Source organism: Vigna angularis, chromosome 7 (genome assembly GCF_016808095.1).
Source record: "Vigna angularis cultivar LongXiaoDou No.4 chromosome 7, ASM1680809v1, whole genome shotgun sequence".
In the NCBI taxonomy this organism is placed as follows: Eukaryota; Viridiplantae; Streptophyta; class Magnoliopsida; order Fabales; family Fabaceae; genus Vigna; species Vigna angularis.
In genome coordinates this window covers 21427626-21444036 of record NC_068976.1, presented here as the reverse complement: position 1 = coordinate 21444036, position 16411 = coordinate 21427626, and the positions used below count along the sequence as shown (strand labels likewise).

Sequence of the window (16411 nt, the reverse complement as noted above, 5' to 3'; positions counted from 1 at the left end):
CAGAAGTTTTTGTTTGGTGAAAAGAATACTTTAACCTGATTAACTCTATTAATTAAATATTTCCCTATTTGATCTAAAATCATAACTGAATTTTTTAATCATAATGTTAAATCTTTAATACGTATACCGAAAAAATATAAGTCAGGAGACACAGACCATGTATTTAAAACTTTTAAAGCTGTTTAATATATTTAATACCATTTAAGAAATTTCTGAAGCAAGCTACTTTTTATTTTAAAAAAATATATACGGCATAAAACAGCAGCTTTTTGTAAGTTTGCTATTTAAATACAATATCTTATTTTTATACTCCACTGTATTATATACCCTCCGATTCCTCAACAGAAATTGAGGTCATTAAGACAATAATTGCGAGAACCATATTTAATAGCAAGTTAAGGACAAGTATTTTTAAAAAATGTTTAATATTACTTTTTGTCCTAATATTTGTTGGAATGGCTAAATGCTGTATTCCAAATATAAATATTAAAAGTGATATTAAACTTTAAAAAATTAAGTAATGCATACAAATAAGATAGAAATCAGTTCCAAAAATATTTAACTAAACTAAATTTTAATTAAACTTGTTGATTAACAATCTTCTGTAATTTTGATCTATTTTACATAGTTTAACAAACTTTTAAATTGTTAAACCATCACGATTGGCTGTTCCAAAATGCTCATCTTCATTCTCTAAACAATTCATGATGAAAAAAGTATCAGCAGCTACAAGACAACGAAGACACTTCTCTATCATGTTTATGGCACTAAAAATTATATACACAAGCACAGTTACCACCTTAGCTAAGGTAATCATGACTCAAAGAACTAAGCCTACCATGTGCCATGAACCAAAACAACAATAACAGCAGATATTGGATCATACATAAACTACATGGCATCACATAGGTATCCACACTTTCGTCCTTGTCTAATATACACTTTTAATCATCAAGAATTATATTTTCTTGCTTTACATCAATTCTCAGCCTTGTGATAACATTCTTTCATGAAAAAATTCCATGCTAACCATGCCGCACCAACAGCAGGCTCCACCTGTTGTGCAATAAAACAAACATCTCAAAGACATTGAATATGGATATTTAAAGAACATTTGAACATCGATTCTTCAAGTTATTTAATGGATGTTCTACAGAAAGTGTTGTTATATTCCAAATAGTATATCTTCTAGTTTCAAAATGTCAAAAATACTATCTTTGAAACAATTTACAAAAAGGGATTTTATCTTATATGCAATTGTTTTAAAAAAGATAAAAGATTATCTCCAAAATAAAATGATAAATATGCTGACCTTAGGTCTAATGGGAATTACCCCAGGAAACTGTTTGGTAATACAGTTAATTACTTCTTTTCCTATATCCCAGCTCCCCCTATGTGCTGTCAGAACACCACCAACCATCACCAGGGGAAAGCCACTCTTTCCATCTGCCAAAATTACAGACTACAATTCATTGCACAATTTTCATTACAGAAGGAGAAAATATCAATAATCCATGTAAATGATCCAAACATTCATGCCAAAGAACACTTCTATATTTTACAAGAATGTTTTGGAGGCCAACTCAATTAGTACAAATTTTAATCAATTGTCAATACAAGATAGCATTAGATGTTTGTTTGGATGAACTTCTCCATAAACTCTTATAGGAGATAAAACAAGGAAAAAATGAATTTAATTTCTCTAAAAGTTAAAATTAGCTTATGCACAAGTTAAACACAAAAATATAGAGAAACTATGAGAGGATTTTTACAAGTTTAGCCTATGGAGAAGCTAATCTCATCTTTTTCCCCTAAAAGGAGCTTATGGAGAAGCTCATCCAAACTGACTATAAATGTTATGCACTAAAAATGACAATAATATAAATACCCTAACCTTGACCAGACAATCCAAGTCTGTTTACAACAGCTTTGACACTTGAAACTAGCTCTTGGACAGATTCTAGTAAGATATTATTTGCAACCTCATCCCCGGCCTCTGCACAGATCACTACAACTGGAACGAGGGCTGCAATGCGGGCCCAGGAGGGATCTGCATATGTCCATCTGAGCATAACATGATGACATTAAATTGCATTACATTCACAAAATAACTTCCAACTTAAAATTTCTCATCTTTGAAATATAAGTCAACTTAGTTTGCATTTGCTGCGTGGATTGACTAGGTAGTAAGCTTTAGCTCTTAGATAAAGACACATGGATGGTTCTCTTGTTGCATTTCTAACAGTAAGATTTTCAAATACTAGCTATTTACTTCACAATAAATGAACAATTATACAACTATAATATATACCCAATTATTTCTTCTGCAGAAGAAAGACCAAGTTTTTGCAAAATACTACTTGCAAGCATTGTACTTGGACCACGACCATCATAAGCTCTTACTACTGCAGTTAGCGCCTTTGCAGCTATTCCATACGCACTGCAAATAATAAAGCAAACTTTCAACCAAGCAATAGATGGAATCAAGTTGGACATCAAGAGAAAGACGTTCCTCATGGCTCTTTTTATATCTTTTGTACTCATATATGGGAGATGCCAATATATATGATGCAGAAAGAGCTTTTAAGAAGATTAAGGTTGGATCAATTTACAAAGTTAACACATTTTCCGGCTAATGAAATTATTAGTCTCCATATTACACTTTTTACTAAAAGCTAATTTTCAAGGTGTGTGTTACCTGCCCCAGTCACCTAGGACAGGTCCGGCACCTGCTGCTCTTGCTTCTTTTCCATCTTCAGTAAATCCATATGCAATGCTCCCTGTGCCAGAAATTAGTACACATCCATGAAGTTTACCCATTGTTCCACTTGACAGAGCAGCCACAGCATCATTCAGAACATGTAACCTCACATGGCTTGGGAATATATCCCTGTTTACATAAGGCCACAGTATGGTTCAGTCTTTAGAATAACAGATAAACTATAATGGATATTAAATGACACATCATATTCAAAGAACTGAACCAGCAGAATGTACAAATAAGATACAGTTTAAATAAGTTTCAATTCTTTACAGATAAGTCCCTCCACTAGCATTGTGGTCCTGGCTTTAGTTATTTTACGCATACTGCTTTGGCAAATTAAAAACAATGAAGAAAGTCAGTTTCTCTCAATCTTATATAAAACCGGTATAATGGAGTTGACTTGTTATATAGGTAAACTAATATAGCAGATGTTATGTCCTCACTTTCCTTTATAAAGGTTGAGTTCAGTAGTAACATTTTTATTCATGATAGGATTAACTAATTTTATTTATGGTCTCTATTTTTTATTTAGGAAGACAATTCTCTTCCATAATATTATGATAAACAACTTAAAACACAGTTGCATTCTTCCACAATTAAATATATAACAAAAACTAACATACAGATCATATATGCCATTAGATATAAAAACACAGTATATTCATTACTTATAAAAGCTAAGAGATCAATAAAATACGTAACTTTGTTAGTTTCTTCCAATAGCAAGAGTAAAATAGATTAATATGCCTTCTTATCAACAAAAAAAAAATGAAGATACACTTAAATAAAGCTTAGCAACCTAAGCCAATTGAGAATTCTTTGTTGATCTGTTGGATGGTTAACACCAGATACAGCCAAACAAACAGCTCGGACTGAAGATCGTTTTGAACCACACTTTGAAAGAGCATCTGCCATAACCTGCTCTATTGTTTCCCTTGCAGCAATCTCTGCAGAAGAAGTGATTAAAGAAAAAAGCTAATAAAAGATTTCCCCTGGAATTCGATCTTCGTTTTATTATGACAGGTATAGTTCTTTAAGACTGTTGAATACATGAAACTTTGTCTGTTGTTTATGCACAAAGTTAACACAAAAAAAGAGAGCTAATTGAGATGCTACAAGAGTACTTGGCCAGCAACCATAAGTTATCACCATTTTTTTTGGGAGCAGAGCAGGATGGTTAAAATAAGAACTTCATTACTGTAAAATAAGGGAGAGAGCACAAAGTAAAGATTAAAAATAGGCATATCTAAACACAAAAACACTGTAGCCAAAGCTTCTTTAGAATGCCAGATAGAAAACCCGATAACAAGAATGTAATCTTTAAAAAGACTTTAACAACTCAAACCAAGGAATGTAGCATAAGATTGCAGCTTTTCCTAAATGATCAACCTCCAACAGTTTAGTTACAGGCCATAGTTGCTTGTGACTACCTTAGATCAACACACTATTTAGCTTCATAACCGAACAGCCACTTAACCAAATTGCCTAAGCCATAACCATTTAACCAGCATCCTACTGTGGTATGCAAAAACAAAATGTATATCCAACCTAATAGGTCTCTCTTATCCTCCCAATAGTTCCCAACCCAATAAGGGCATTGAAACACAACACACACTAAACCGAACAGTGTATTAATGTAGACAACTAAATCAATCAAAAATGTCCAAGCACAGCAAATATTCCAACAAACCCATAAAAAAAAAAATCAAATTTTGAAACAAACCCCCAAAGGGAAATCATCAAACACACCAAGTGGCTGCCAACAAAAAAATCAAACACACCAAGTGCACAAGTGAGGGGATTATGAATTACCTCCAACACTATTGTGATTGGAGCATCCAGCAACGGCCCTTGCAAGGGTGGGAAGAGAATGGAGCTGAGAGTGAGAGAAGGGAATCATTGGCATACAAATGCAGACAGTGGAGGTAGTTCCACCGTCCAAACCCAACAAGACACCATTGTCACCGTCTGAGACACCCAAGTCATCCTCAAACTCCCAGATTTCTCCATTTCTGTACCTCTTCATCCCTGCATCAACCACCACCTGATCCTGTTCCTTCTCCTTCTCCTTCTCCTTCTCCGGCGTCATCATTCAATATTTGAAAACTGGAGGAGAGAGAAAGCAACGTTGACGGAAGAGAACAGACAAAGATGGGAGAATGAGAACAAGGAGAAGAAGACTATCAAAGACTGAATTTTTAATGATGGGGTCGCATTTAAATATGCCAAAGACTCAACCTTGGACGGCCACTGCAACAACTACTTTCTCACACCTTGTCGTTTCTCAGAATTTGAGATCTTCTTCTTCTGCAAAACAAGTCAAGAAGAAAAAGAAGACAGAGATATGATATCTTCTTTTCTTCTCTTTTTTTCTTTTTTTTTTTTCTGAAGAAACAAACCTGAATTTATTTCTTGAAAACAAAGTAGAATAAAAAAAAAACGTAGAGAGAAACTTTATTTGAATTTTTCACACGTTTAACATTACTCCTTCCGTTTATCTTTTCCAAATAGCACACTTTAGGGAAAAAAAACTACACAAGCAGACAAATTTTGGCCGTGTTATTTTCCAGTTTTCCAGCAAATTCTGATATAAAATTTTGTTTAAAACGTAATGATAAATATAATAATTAAAATATAATAAATGTAATAATTGCTTAAAAGACAATAAAAACAAAATTCATTTATATAATCATAATTAATAGGTTTTTTAATTTATAAATATTACAATATTAAAGTTTAAAAACAAAGGAATGTTTTATTTATATAAATTATACTTTAAGTTTATACCAAATAATTTAAATCATGTGTATAATAAGATAAAATTATGATGAGTGATTAATTTTTTTAATATTCAATGCTAATAAACTCTCATAATTTATTACAATTTTCATAAAAATAAATGTTAGCATAATTAATTTTTAATAAATACTAGCCACGCTTGCGTTTTCTTAGTTATCCAATAATTGTTTAATCTACTTAACTTTTATTTAATAATAATCACGAGGAGGTTACAAGCCTTGTGAAAAACTCTTACAGTTATTTTTCCTTTTCAATATAAGTGTTTGCTTACTTTTTAACAGGATCATCTATAGCTATTAATTAAGGGAAAAACATAATATTTTTTATAGGTAGAAAAAATCAAGGGAGTAAAATATTAGTTCATGTTAAGGAAAACTTCTAATCAAATTTAAAGATTACTGACTAAAAATTACATTTATCTCAAAACACGAGTGGGAACATTTTATCGTATTCCATTACACTGTTTCTTTAATATTGAAAATAGTATAAGGTAACATTTTCCTCAAAAACATATCTTCTACTCCAAGTAATAATAAAATTCAATTATTTTAATATTAAAAATTTAAAGTATAAATACAAATTTTATAAATAAATTTTATTATCTTAAATCATATAATTTTTCTAAACTCCTATCTTATAGAGTTCTCTCACTTTTAGTAAAGAAAGTTAAGATAATCTTTGAGGCGAATTAAGTAGTTAAATCAATTCTTATGAGTCAGGCTACCGAAAAGCAAATGCATTTGGTGATATGAGTAGTCAAATCAATTCCTTTAAGCTATCCTTCAACTGTATAGTCTCATACCTACATAGTCTCTAGATCCCTCTCATTCTGGTGTATGTTCGATTCGTACATGTACCCCTTCCACTCGAAGCTGCCAGGAGTCGCTCCTTGTCTGTGCCCCCTGCATCATGCCTCTTGCACCGGCGTCACTCCCCGCCCTCGTCAGTGCCCGGATGTCACAAATTATCCACTTCCATTCAATCAGTTTTTTCAATAAAGTAAGTTGGTTTTCTGCCTCTTTCTTTAGTATGTTGAGTCTTCCATTGCATGTAAACCATTTAGGATTACATGTGGTGTTTGAGTCTTCTTTAAGAGTTTCTATTGATCAGTATTTCTAATGGTATATTCTGATTGTGTTTGTGTTGTTCATAGAGACAAATAGGACTTTCTTCTCTAAAAGATTTTTGAGGGTTGTTGAGCTTTTTGGTCATCTTTACTTACCTTGTTTTAAAGTTACAAATGCTTTGAAAATGTTAATTTGCATGTTTGTTTGTCTGAATTTGGTTTATTCACTGATATTGATGTTTGAACTAATGAATAATCTACTTACCTTGTACCATTGAACGCGTAAAAATGTGAACGCTTTGAGCACCACTTTTCACTGTAGGTCTGAAATAATTTAATCTCAAGTCGTTGAGCAGTAGAAAGGTGTTGTTGAACACAACATTTTGCGAGAAGAATGATGTTAAACACTAAGATTGTTGTTGAGTGCCACCTTTTTGCAAAGGTTTGACGTTGACCGCCATGACTGTCACTAAGCGTCAAGACTGTCACTGAGCACATCTTTTATCCCTAAGCACCATCTTTTATGGAAGATCTAGCGTTGAACACAACTTTTGAGCATTAGTGTATATGTTATGGATTTTGTGATGTTTTGATTTGTTTGAAATGAATTAATATGGATATGACGTATGTTTAATATGTATTATGAATTGATAGCATGGTTGTATGTATGATGAATGTTATGGAAGGAATTTTAAGGAGAAGTTTCTTGTAATGATTTCAATAGTGTATGTATTGATGTATGGATTCTGTATTGGGAGTTATCATGTCGCTCTAATAACCATTCAATCTCAAGTAGAAAATGTGAGTATGTGGTGAGCGGAGCAAAAGGTCTTAGTCTAAGAGTTTTGCCTTGGCCAAATATGTTAACGAACTCGCCAATGTATGATGTCAATACATGTATCAAGATGATCGAGTCTAGTATGAATGATTGTATGTACTAGGATTTACTGATATAAATGTTTATGTGTTAATATTTGTATACATGTTGTATGATTTATCTTTTTAGTACATTAGCTTACTCTTTATTACCTGTTTGTTTGTGTATTTGTCTTTCTTGTTTGTAATAGTTACCTTAATCGTGTGAATAAATAAAGATATTTCAGTTTATCAATAAGAGAGATGCATAAGCATTGTTTAGGATAAATCCTATTGTGTATAATTTCTTTTTTTAATAAAAAAACTCTAGTTTTCCTAGTTATATTTATAACTCTTATATTACTTTTGTATATAATTATAAAATGAATAATAAATAATAACTAATTTGAATTTTGGTGAGTAGCTTATCTTAATTTGTTATTTTGAAATATACCCTTTTCTTTTACTAAAATTCTATAATGACTTTTACTTATTTCAATTTGAAATTTATTTCAATTCTTAATTTGTGTTTTTTTTTTAAATTATTCCTTTCCATCGACAGTTATTTTTATAGACGGATACTCCATTAATAACAAGACAAGTGATTTAACTCGACTTAGGCGGTAAATATTTAAACACTTATTACCATTTAATTATGTTATTTTTAACACAGGAACATTTAGTTAGTTTTTTAAAAATATATCAATTTACAAAACAAAAATATATCATATCAAATAAATCCCTTACAATCTTTTCACTATTTTTCTTCTTTCTCTTTATACTATTTTTTTTACTTAATTCAAACTATCCCTCAGGACAGTTTTTATTAATTTATTGCCCAGAGAAGATAGTCAACTACAATAAATAACCATAAATGAATAGACGTAACAACATAGTAGTCATAAAGACGTAAGAGCAAGATGTCTTCATCCCATGATAGTTGCCATTTGGCAGAAGTCGAAAATGATATCCTTGCAAAAGTTCAAACCTTTCATTGGCCTCAGCATTATGAGGAGCACCAACATAGAGTAGATGAGGATATATTATTTAGTTGGAGCTAAAATGATCACTGAATAATGGTTCGTTGGTATTATAATGTATAAAAGATGTTCGAAGCCTGATGGTTGCAGCTTCTTTAGGCAATGCCCATCAATTGAAATAGCACATTTTTAAACGTGCTTTGAATCTATAAAAAAAGCTTCAAACATAAGTTCAAATGGTATAAGTTTCAAACATTATATTGTTAAAATGTAAGTTTGCAGTTAATTCTAAAAACGTAAGACCTTTTATGCAAAGCAATATTTAGATTAAAAGTGGTTTCCAAGGTAAGAAAATGTGAAAAACACTTCATCTTAAAAATAGATTTCGAGTCCCCACCACCCAAAAAAAACAGGCCAAACGCACAAAAGTGTGTAATGAATATTTAATAGTATTTACTAAGAATACAGGTTATGTAGTTGCCAAAATAATACGTCTCGTGCTATAAAAGGACAGAAGTTAAACAATAAGTGTGGAAACCTGTTCTATGCAACAGATCATCCTGAAATTCAAAGTATATATACAATGTACTAATCACAGAATAATTGCAAATTTAAAAAAATATGATCTCCTGAGGAAACAGTTTTACTAATAAACGCTGTCCTTAAGCATCACTTATTATTCACCAAACAATGAATAAATGCTATCCTTATTATGCATCAAACAGAAAGCTAAACATTTTAAAATTTCTAATTTAGATGGGAGTAAAAGAGGAAAAAGAAGATAATAGTGCCCTTTTCAACCTAAATAAAATTATAGAGCCAACATGGATATTCTCGAGATAAAAGTTACGTCCACCGTACCACGTGTTTATCTCAATGAGATAAAATACTCGTTACTCAGTTTTATGTATCGGAATGTGTCTCTCCATTTGACAAGCTTCAAACTGCAAAGAAACACCCAAGTACTTGATTCTCAATTTTGTGAAATAGTAAAGATCAACCTACGTAAACTTGGGTTTAATATTTGCAGCCACTAATACTCCATTGAAGAGCGACACAACCTTGCCACTAATACTCCATTGAAGATGTACCCAAAAATGCTGTATAGGATTTACCCAGGAAAAAATGTACAGATTATAGAACTATTCATACATAAAGACATCAATTGCTTCAGAACAGACTCTAGGTACGGGTAGTTTGAGAAGGACAAAGTGAATAAATAAGGACCAATCACCTATCAAATCATGGTGGTGGTCCGCCACTTCTTCATATTCTTCTTGCGTTGAGATCGAGGAAACAAGAGTTGCCAAATCTGTTTTGCAGCTGCGTTTATGGTGGCAGCCTACAAATTGAAGAAGAATAATCCATTAGTCAATAAGAAAACATGCCAGGCCGGAGGTTTCTTCTTTTAGCAAATTTATATCACTTACAAAAGCTTATATAAGTCAAGGCCATGGAGTAGCCTGTGTTGTAGGCTCTTGGTAACCATTAGATTAAAATGCCTTAAATGAACGGTAGTGGACCGTAAAGGCTTCTTTAACACGTGGTCAATCACAGACACAACAGTGTTCCCTACTCTTCTGATCACAAATGTTCATCACCTTACCCCAGACAAAGGTTTGTTTACCTTCCTGTATTTAATCTACTGATATTAAACCGTTAATTATGAAGCCCACTTCCCAAATTCTACCAAAAAATATATTTCTGGAGAATCCAGTTCAAATCTTCCCATGTGCTAGGCAAGCATGTTATATGTGCGTGACACATTGGTTCACTTAGAACCTCAGACTTGTAGGTTTGCTTCAAATATTACTGATAATTCAGGAGCCTCAGAAATCCAAAAAATACTATAAAAACAAAATCATCAAGATTTTTTGGGTTATGATATATGGTTTTCCTTTTTCCACTGGACTTATTTTAACATGATCATTTAAATGTCCAGCATCAAACATTGGATAGCATACGAATCATAAGCTTACACAGTCAACCCTCAAATTATCTTATCCGTAAGAGGTTGATAGCAACTAGATTGTTTTAATAACTAATACGCATGTTCTGACTAGGATGTTCAGGTGAGGGTGCATGATCAATCTTGAATAATGTACATTCTTTTGAAACCCACAATCCTTACCTGGATTTTGAATGGAAAGCGATGAGTTTTTACTTCTACACCTGAGAAAACTCTAACATCCATGCCAAGGCTGTCAACCCCAACCAGGTAAGCTCCCTGGAAGCCAAGTAATAGTAACAGTAAAATAAACAATCAGCTTAAACCAATTGCTAACAGTAGACAAAAAATCAAAGAATAAACAGATGATGAAGCAAATAATAGTCTTTTCCTACTACGCGAGGAAGTAAGATACAAAGGAAAAGAAGTAAAGAGTCATCAATTTCCTCGTTTGGTATATCCAATGGAAAACAAGGGAGGCTTTCCTTCATTTATTTGATGTCATAAACGAAAAGAACGAAGATGTAAATAAATGTGGAATTATTTTATAAAGCGGGGAAAAATTGGATTACCTCAGCATCAAGACCTTTCTTCTTGCAAAGTGCTTTAAGATCATCATCACAGAATCTGTTGAACCGTTCCAGAATTTCCGAAGAAGAGTGTGCAAGAATATCAGGTTCAGCATCTTGAAACTCTAGCACACTAATTTCAGACTGCAATTATTGTGTACATGTAGAACATTTATAATTTGAAATTTAGAATATAGATCTCAACAAACTTAATGATGCTTCAAATTACAGAAAAATATTGTCGATTTGCTAGTGTACCCCCATTTGCTTTCTAGGGGTATTTTAGCAGGCTACACCTTTGGTGTATTTTTCAAAAATGAAGTCATAAATTATTAACACACTCTCTCTTAATAACAAAGAAGGTGTTGTTATATAGATAGATAGATAGATAGATAAAGAAAAAAAGAACCGGTTTTGTGACACGTACCTGATTTCCATACATGGAGTAGAGCTTGATTTTCAGGATCTCTAATCCGTATAGTGTCGAATTACCGTTTCCTTGGTCATCAATACTATTTGAGTAAGAATCTTCGCCATACAATCATTGAAAAGGAACAAAGTTAAAAAACAATTTACCAATGAATGTACAGTCTTTTTGTCAAAACTAAGATTTCATGTCACTGATAAAGAAGAGCCTTTGCCTCTGCAGGTTGCATAAATGCAAAATGCTCAGAGAACTGCAATGACAAACTTCAAGCTTGATTGTTATATTGAAATACTAGATTGACTACACAAAAAACAACAAGCAACAGTAGTGAACCCAAACAACTAACACCAAGTTTGAGTTTTCAAAAAAGCAGCACAACTTTAGTCAACTAAACAAGATCATTCTACAATACTGAATTGTGAGGATGTTCAGAGTCCTTTAACACACTTCTTCATAAATGTGCCATAACAAGAAAGTATTAAATAAAATACACATAAGTTAGCCAACAAATTAATAAACTAATTGGTCTACATATAAATAAAAACATGGAAGTGACATAGAAGTTAAAAGTGCCCCTTCATGAAAATATATGCTCTACAAAATTTAAGTTTAGGAATTTATATGGAGAAAAACTTGATGTTCTTATACTAAATGAGTATAAAGGAAATCTGTAGATCATAGATATCGATCTTGTAGTTAACTGATACCTCTCAAGCCGGAGATGTATACAGCACCATCTTCAGTGTGATACATCCATCTTAGATAAGACCTTTCTTCATCATAAATGGGTCTAAGGAACCCTATAATGGAAACACCATTTGTAGGATGGTTCATTCTCTTAATATATTCCAAGTTGTTGACAGCCTAGAAGAAAAATCATAAAGATCAATGTTATTTCTTCCAGAACCTATCTGTTAAATCATTTTCATGTTGAAACTTGAGATATTAGCTATCTATCGGTTCTTGTTGTGTTCTTTTTTAGGGGGGATGGAGGACCTTTGTTAAACACTTCGAGAAATAAATTGGATGAAAAGAGTTTGTAGAATCAGGATGTCCCCAATTCACAGAAATGTTAAACTCCTCCATTTCTGAGACCTGTTTGCAGAAGAATACACTTCAGATTTAAATTACTCACATGCATAAAAAGAAACGATTGGTAACTAAAACAACTTTCTAATTTCCATAATTTAAACATCTGAAAATGCAAACCTCAACAACATCATCTTCATTATCAAATGTGAATAATTCATCATCCTTGCCATTATTGAAAATGTCATACTCATTAGCAGTTCTTCTATTATTATCGTATATTGGGATGTCCATTCCAATGAAAACATTCTGAAGAAACACAGAACCTGAATATCAATTTCACAACTTCTACCTTATAGATAAGGATGGGAAACAAAAAGACCATGCCAAAACTACTTCACTTTACCGTCCAAACAACAAATATAGCTCTTCAAGCTGTTGCATAAAAACAAAGTTGAATCACTTAAAAAAATAATACTTTTAAGATGACTATATAATCTCATGATCTGAATTAATAACTTCATATGATTATACCATATATGAAATTGGCCTTTTATTTTGAGTGAAAACATGAAATCTAACAAGGAGTCCCAAACACACCAGTCAAAAGAACTAAATAAAAGAAAAGAAACAAGAGAGAAGTACGTGGAAGAGATTAGAAGCCTGGACCTTATAACTAGAAAGACTACACAAATGTATCACACGGCTCCCTGACACATATATGCAGCTTTCATGTACTTCAAATTTAAAAAGACAATATATATACATAAATACATACAATATATATATATATATATATATATATATATATATATATATATATATATATATATATATATATATATATAAAATAATAATAATAATAATAATAATAATTTGTATCACGTGGGAGACAAAGAAGTAAAAGAAAAAGTATGTGGAATAATCCTTAGAGAAGAGAAGAAAAAGAGAAATCTCAACAGCTAAGCATAGTTGGTCAACTCTTTGCATGACTAACAATGAAATCCCTTTGTAAACCGCTACTAAATTCCTACCACAGGATTGTTAGCTCCACGATCTGCCAAAATGTTTGCATCATCAAAGATTTCAAAATATATATCTACAGAACAAAAAACAAATTAAAGCAACAAGTTAAAATTCTCAATGTATAAATACTAAATCATAAATTCATTAAGGTAATTGATAATTCTCACTTCATAAACAAAATATATACATAACAAAAAGAAAACAAACCTCCAAAATCATCAATATGATATTGAAACTCAGCCCATGAAATCTGCTCATGTGGTTCACAGTGTACCATTCCAGGAAATACTAGCAAGGCGTTTTTATTAGCCTAATGCCAACAAACAGGGCATGATGATAAAAGGATATGGATACTACCAGAATACGTTAAGCAAAATAGAAAAATCATAATATGTGCAGCTCTACATATTACAAATTAACTCCTTTTACATGCACAAATGCATTTAGGCACAAACCTCTACAGTTGTTTTTGCCATTTCAGGAGGAGAGAGTCTGGCTGGCTTTACATCCTCAGAACCTTTCAGTTCTTCAAGAGGATGATAACCTTGTCCATCCATGTGATCAGAAGAATCGGGTATAGAATCTGAATAATCTGCAGCAACATTAACCTTCGAAAGGCACTGATCATGCCCTGTGGATGGCCAAAGGAGGTGTGGCAATCCAAAACATGAACTTTTGTACCTAAAGATAACCAAAACTATTTCAGGAAACAAAGCATTTTAAGATATTTCAAGAAGAATAATAACATAAACAAGATTTCACAAGTGACAAGAACAAGCCTATATAAATAATTGTGGTAATCATGGTTTAGTGAATTTTCAACTAACACAGTAAACGGAATATTTGATTGCAGAATCAATAGAAGGAAGAGGCTAATGAAAATATTGGTTTGACATAAATAAAAGTTAAACTCATTATAATATATCATTACTGATTTCAGCGTTTTAGATGTTAGGAATCTAAGTGAGTTTGAATCATATTTTGAGTAGAAATAAAAAAGTTGAGCAACATATAACAAAGAAGACCCACAAACTCATTGACTTAAAGTTGTAGGTTGGAGTACGGTTTTGATTATGACTCATTGGTGCCGTATCTTCTTAATGTATCTCCCTTTAAAGAACCTAACAATGATATCAAAGCCTATATAAATAATAAAAAGGGAAGGAAAAAAAAGAAAGAAAGAAAAGAAAAGAAGTCCCTAAAATTGTTGAGATACTGAATGGAATATGGATGCAAATAAATGTAAAATATCTTCCCCCATTTCCTTGTCTCTAATTAGAGACAAATTGAATAATCCCACCTGTAGTACTATTTCAATTCTATAAGCAAGAGAAGGGTGAATTGACTTTCAAACTGATCACTCTATTTTCTGAATAAGGGTAAATAATCATCAATTATGTAATATATAAGCACCTTGTGCTGGCAAGGTCATGCCATCTTCGGCCATCAATAGGAAGTTTGATTGAATTGCTTGTTATTCCATATGACGTAGAGTAACATATCCCTTCTACAAGACACACAGTGTTGAACAAATATGAAAACACCATCCAGAAGAGAGAGCATTTGAACATAACATAAATCCTCAAGTCAAAAGACGATAACGAGTGTACTGTAGGCAAATATCTCAAAACACATAGAAGAAGCGGAAATGTAAAAATGTGTAAAAAAATTATAAATCATCTAAGATGTTCTATCACTTGAGAACAAAAATCCCGTCTCCGTCAAAAATTTGCACTCACTCTCAAAATCAAATCCCTGGCATGTGTAGTGTAGGTAAGTAGTACTCAAATCACGTAAAACAAAAGAAAATCTCAAAATGTATGAAATAACTAAAGTCGTATAAGTTCTATCACTCCATAACAAAAACACAGTTCTGATCGAAATTTTGCGCTCCTTCTCAAATTCCTAAAATCCGCATTTAGCCCTAAAACTTATAGACTTCTTCACAATCTGAAAACCGTTAAAACATTTAAGTTATTTATTTTGCTCCGGCGAACTCCACAGTTCTAGCAAATGAAGCATTCTCCTACTTAAAAACTCGATCGAGCCTAATAACTTAATAACATTTTCATCTGACTAGAGTTAAATAAGCATGCATGAGCACGAGGATTTCCTTAGGAACAATCGTTTTATTGTGAAATGAATTAACGGATTGTCTATTTGACGGAGTAATAGTAATTCGGAAATTAAATAGCATAGAAATAAGAGTTCGAAAAATTTACCAGAAGGTGAGGAAAGTGAAGAAGAAGCAGGAGGTCGAATAGCCATGGAAGACAACGACGATTTGAGGAGAGAGGGCGGGTGTGTGCGTATCTTGCTTTTATGTGACAGTGAAAGCAATAACTAACGAAGACTCAAGCACAGACATGACGATGGCATGTGCTTGTGTTGTTGCAGTGCTACTTCTGCTTCTGAGTAAACACTATAACCTCACTTCCCACTCCTTCGATCCTCTCCTGCCTCTCCAGCTTCATATTCCGTGAAGAAAAATCTGGAGCGCTCGTCATTTTCTCGCTGCTGTTTAAATTCGGTATGATGGATGATCAACGGTCGTGATTCAACTGAATTTTTGCGGCATATAATATTGGCTACAGAGGATTTACTTTGCCTACTTTACCCTCACTTCCCACGTAAGCTACGTTAACTTAAATTCTTTGTTTCATTCATCAACGTTGTTGACATAAATTCATCACTATCAATTTTATTTTCAGTTATTTTTGTACATATTAGAAATAAATAAGTTTAATATTAATGATATAATAAATATTTATTGATAATATTTTTTGGTTTTTTTGTCAATTAATTTATGTTTGGTCCTGATAGATATACTTAGCAAACTAGCATTACCAAATTAATTTAAATGGTAGGTATGGGTTGAGTTAATTTAAAGTGGGCTTGGCTCCAAAATCATAAATTTGTCCTATTTCTAAATTTGTGTATGATGTAGG

The 16411-nt window shown here is 32.4% G+C and overlaps 2 protein-coding genes across 8 annotated transcripts; both read right to left on the bottom strand.

The window, feature by feature from the left end:
• Window positions 1–665: 665 nt before the first annotated feature.
• On the bottom strand, window positions 666–5189 carry LOC108336216 (uncharacterized). Of its 2 annotated transcripts, XM_052880854.1 has the most exons (8): window positions 5003–5189; window positions 4577–4870; window positions 3564–3711; window positions 2699–2890; window positions 2312–2440; window positions 1895–2064; window positions 1313–1446; window positions 666–1056 (listed from the first exon to the last, which is right to left on the bottom strand). In XM_052880854.1, the coding sequence occupies exons 2-8, from the start codon at window positions 4854–4856 to the stop codon at window positions 979–981; spliced, it is 1131 nt and encodes a 376-aa protein (XP_052736814.1). In that variant the 5' UTR covers window positions 4857–4870; window positions 5003–5189; the 3' UTR covers window positions 666–978. The 2 variants fall into 2 exon arrangements, with proteins under 2 accessions (XP_052736814.1, XP_052736815.1); XM_052880855.1 differs by having other exon boundaries at window positions 4577–5189.
• A 3804-nt stretch (window positions 5190–8993) lies between these two features.
• Window positions 8994–15931, bottom strand: LOC108338534 (uncharacterized protein At3g49140). 6 transcript variants are annotated; one of them, XM_017575461.2, is made up of 13 exons: window positions 15686–15931; window positions 14877–14970; window positions 13919–14144; window positions 13671–13773; window positions 13472–13536; window positions 12618–12746; window positions 12405–12503; window positions 12116–12272; window positions 11409–11509; window positions 10985–11125; window positions 10596–10691; window positions 9699–9806; window positions 8994–9564 (listed from the first exon to the last, which is right to left on the bottom strand). In XM_017575461.2, exons 1-12 carry the CDS (start codon window positions 15729–15731, stop codon window positions 9702–9704), a joined length of 1362 nt encoding a protein of 453 aa, XP_017430950.1. In that variant the 5' UTR covers window positions 15732–15931; the 3' UTR covers window positions 8994–9564; window positions 9699–9701. The 6 variants fall into 6 exon arrangements, with proteins under 6 accessions (XP_017430950.1, XP_017430951.1, XP_017430949.1 ...); XM_017575462.2 differs by having other exon boundaries at window positions 8994–9408; window positions 15686–15930; XM_017575460.2 differs by having other exon boundaries at window positions 8994–9806; window positions 15686–15929.
• Window positions 15932–16411: the final 480 nt, after the last annotated feature.

Bases quoted from the DNA above. Each gene is read 5' to 3' on its own strand.
- LOC108336216 (XM_052880855.1), bottom strand. From the start codon at position 4,856: ATGATGACGCCGGAGAAGGAGAAGGAGAAGGAGAAGGAACAGGATCAG. The intron at 3,712-4,576 runs GTAATTCATAAT...CTTCTTCTGCAG, and splicing joins CAATCACAATAGTGTTGGAG to AGATTGCTGCAAGGGAAACA. The intron at 2,441-2,698 runs GTAACACACACC...TATTATTTGCAG, and splicing joins GTCCTAGGTGACTGGGGCAG to TGCGTATGGAATAGCTGCAA.
- LOC108338534 (XM_017575461.2), bottom strand. From the start codon at position 15,731: ATGGCTATTCGACCTCCTGCTTCTTCTTCACTTTCCTCACCTTCTG. The intron at 12,747-13,471 runs GTAGGAATTTAG...GTGTTTCTTCAG, and splicing joins GTGGAGCTAACAATCCTGTG to AATGTTTTCATTGGAATGGA. The intron at 10,692-10,984 runs GTAATCCAATTT...CTTGGCTTCCAG, and splicing joins AGAAAGGTCTTGATGCTGAG to GGAGCTTACCTGGTTGGGGT.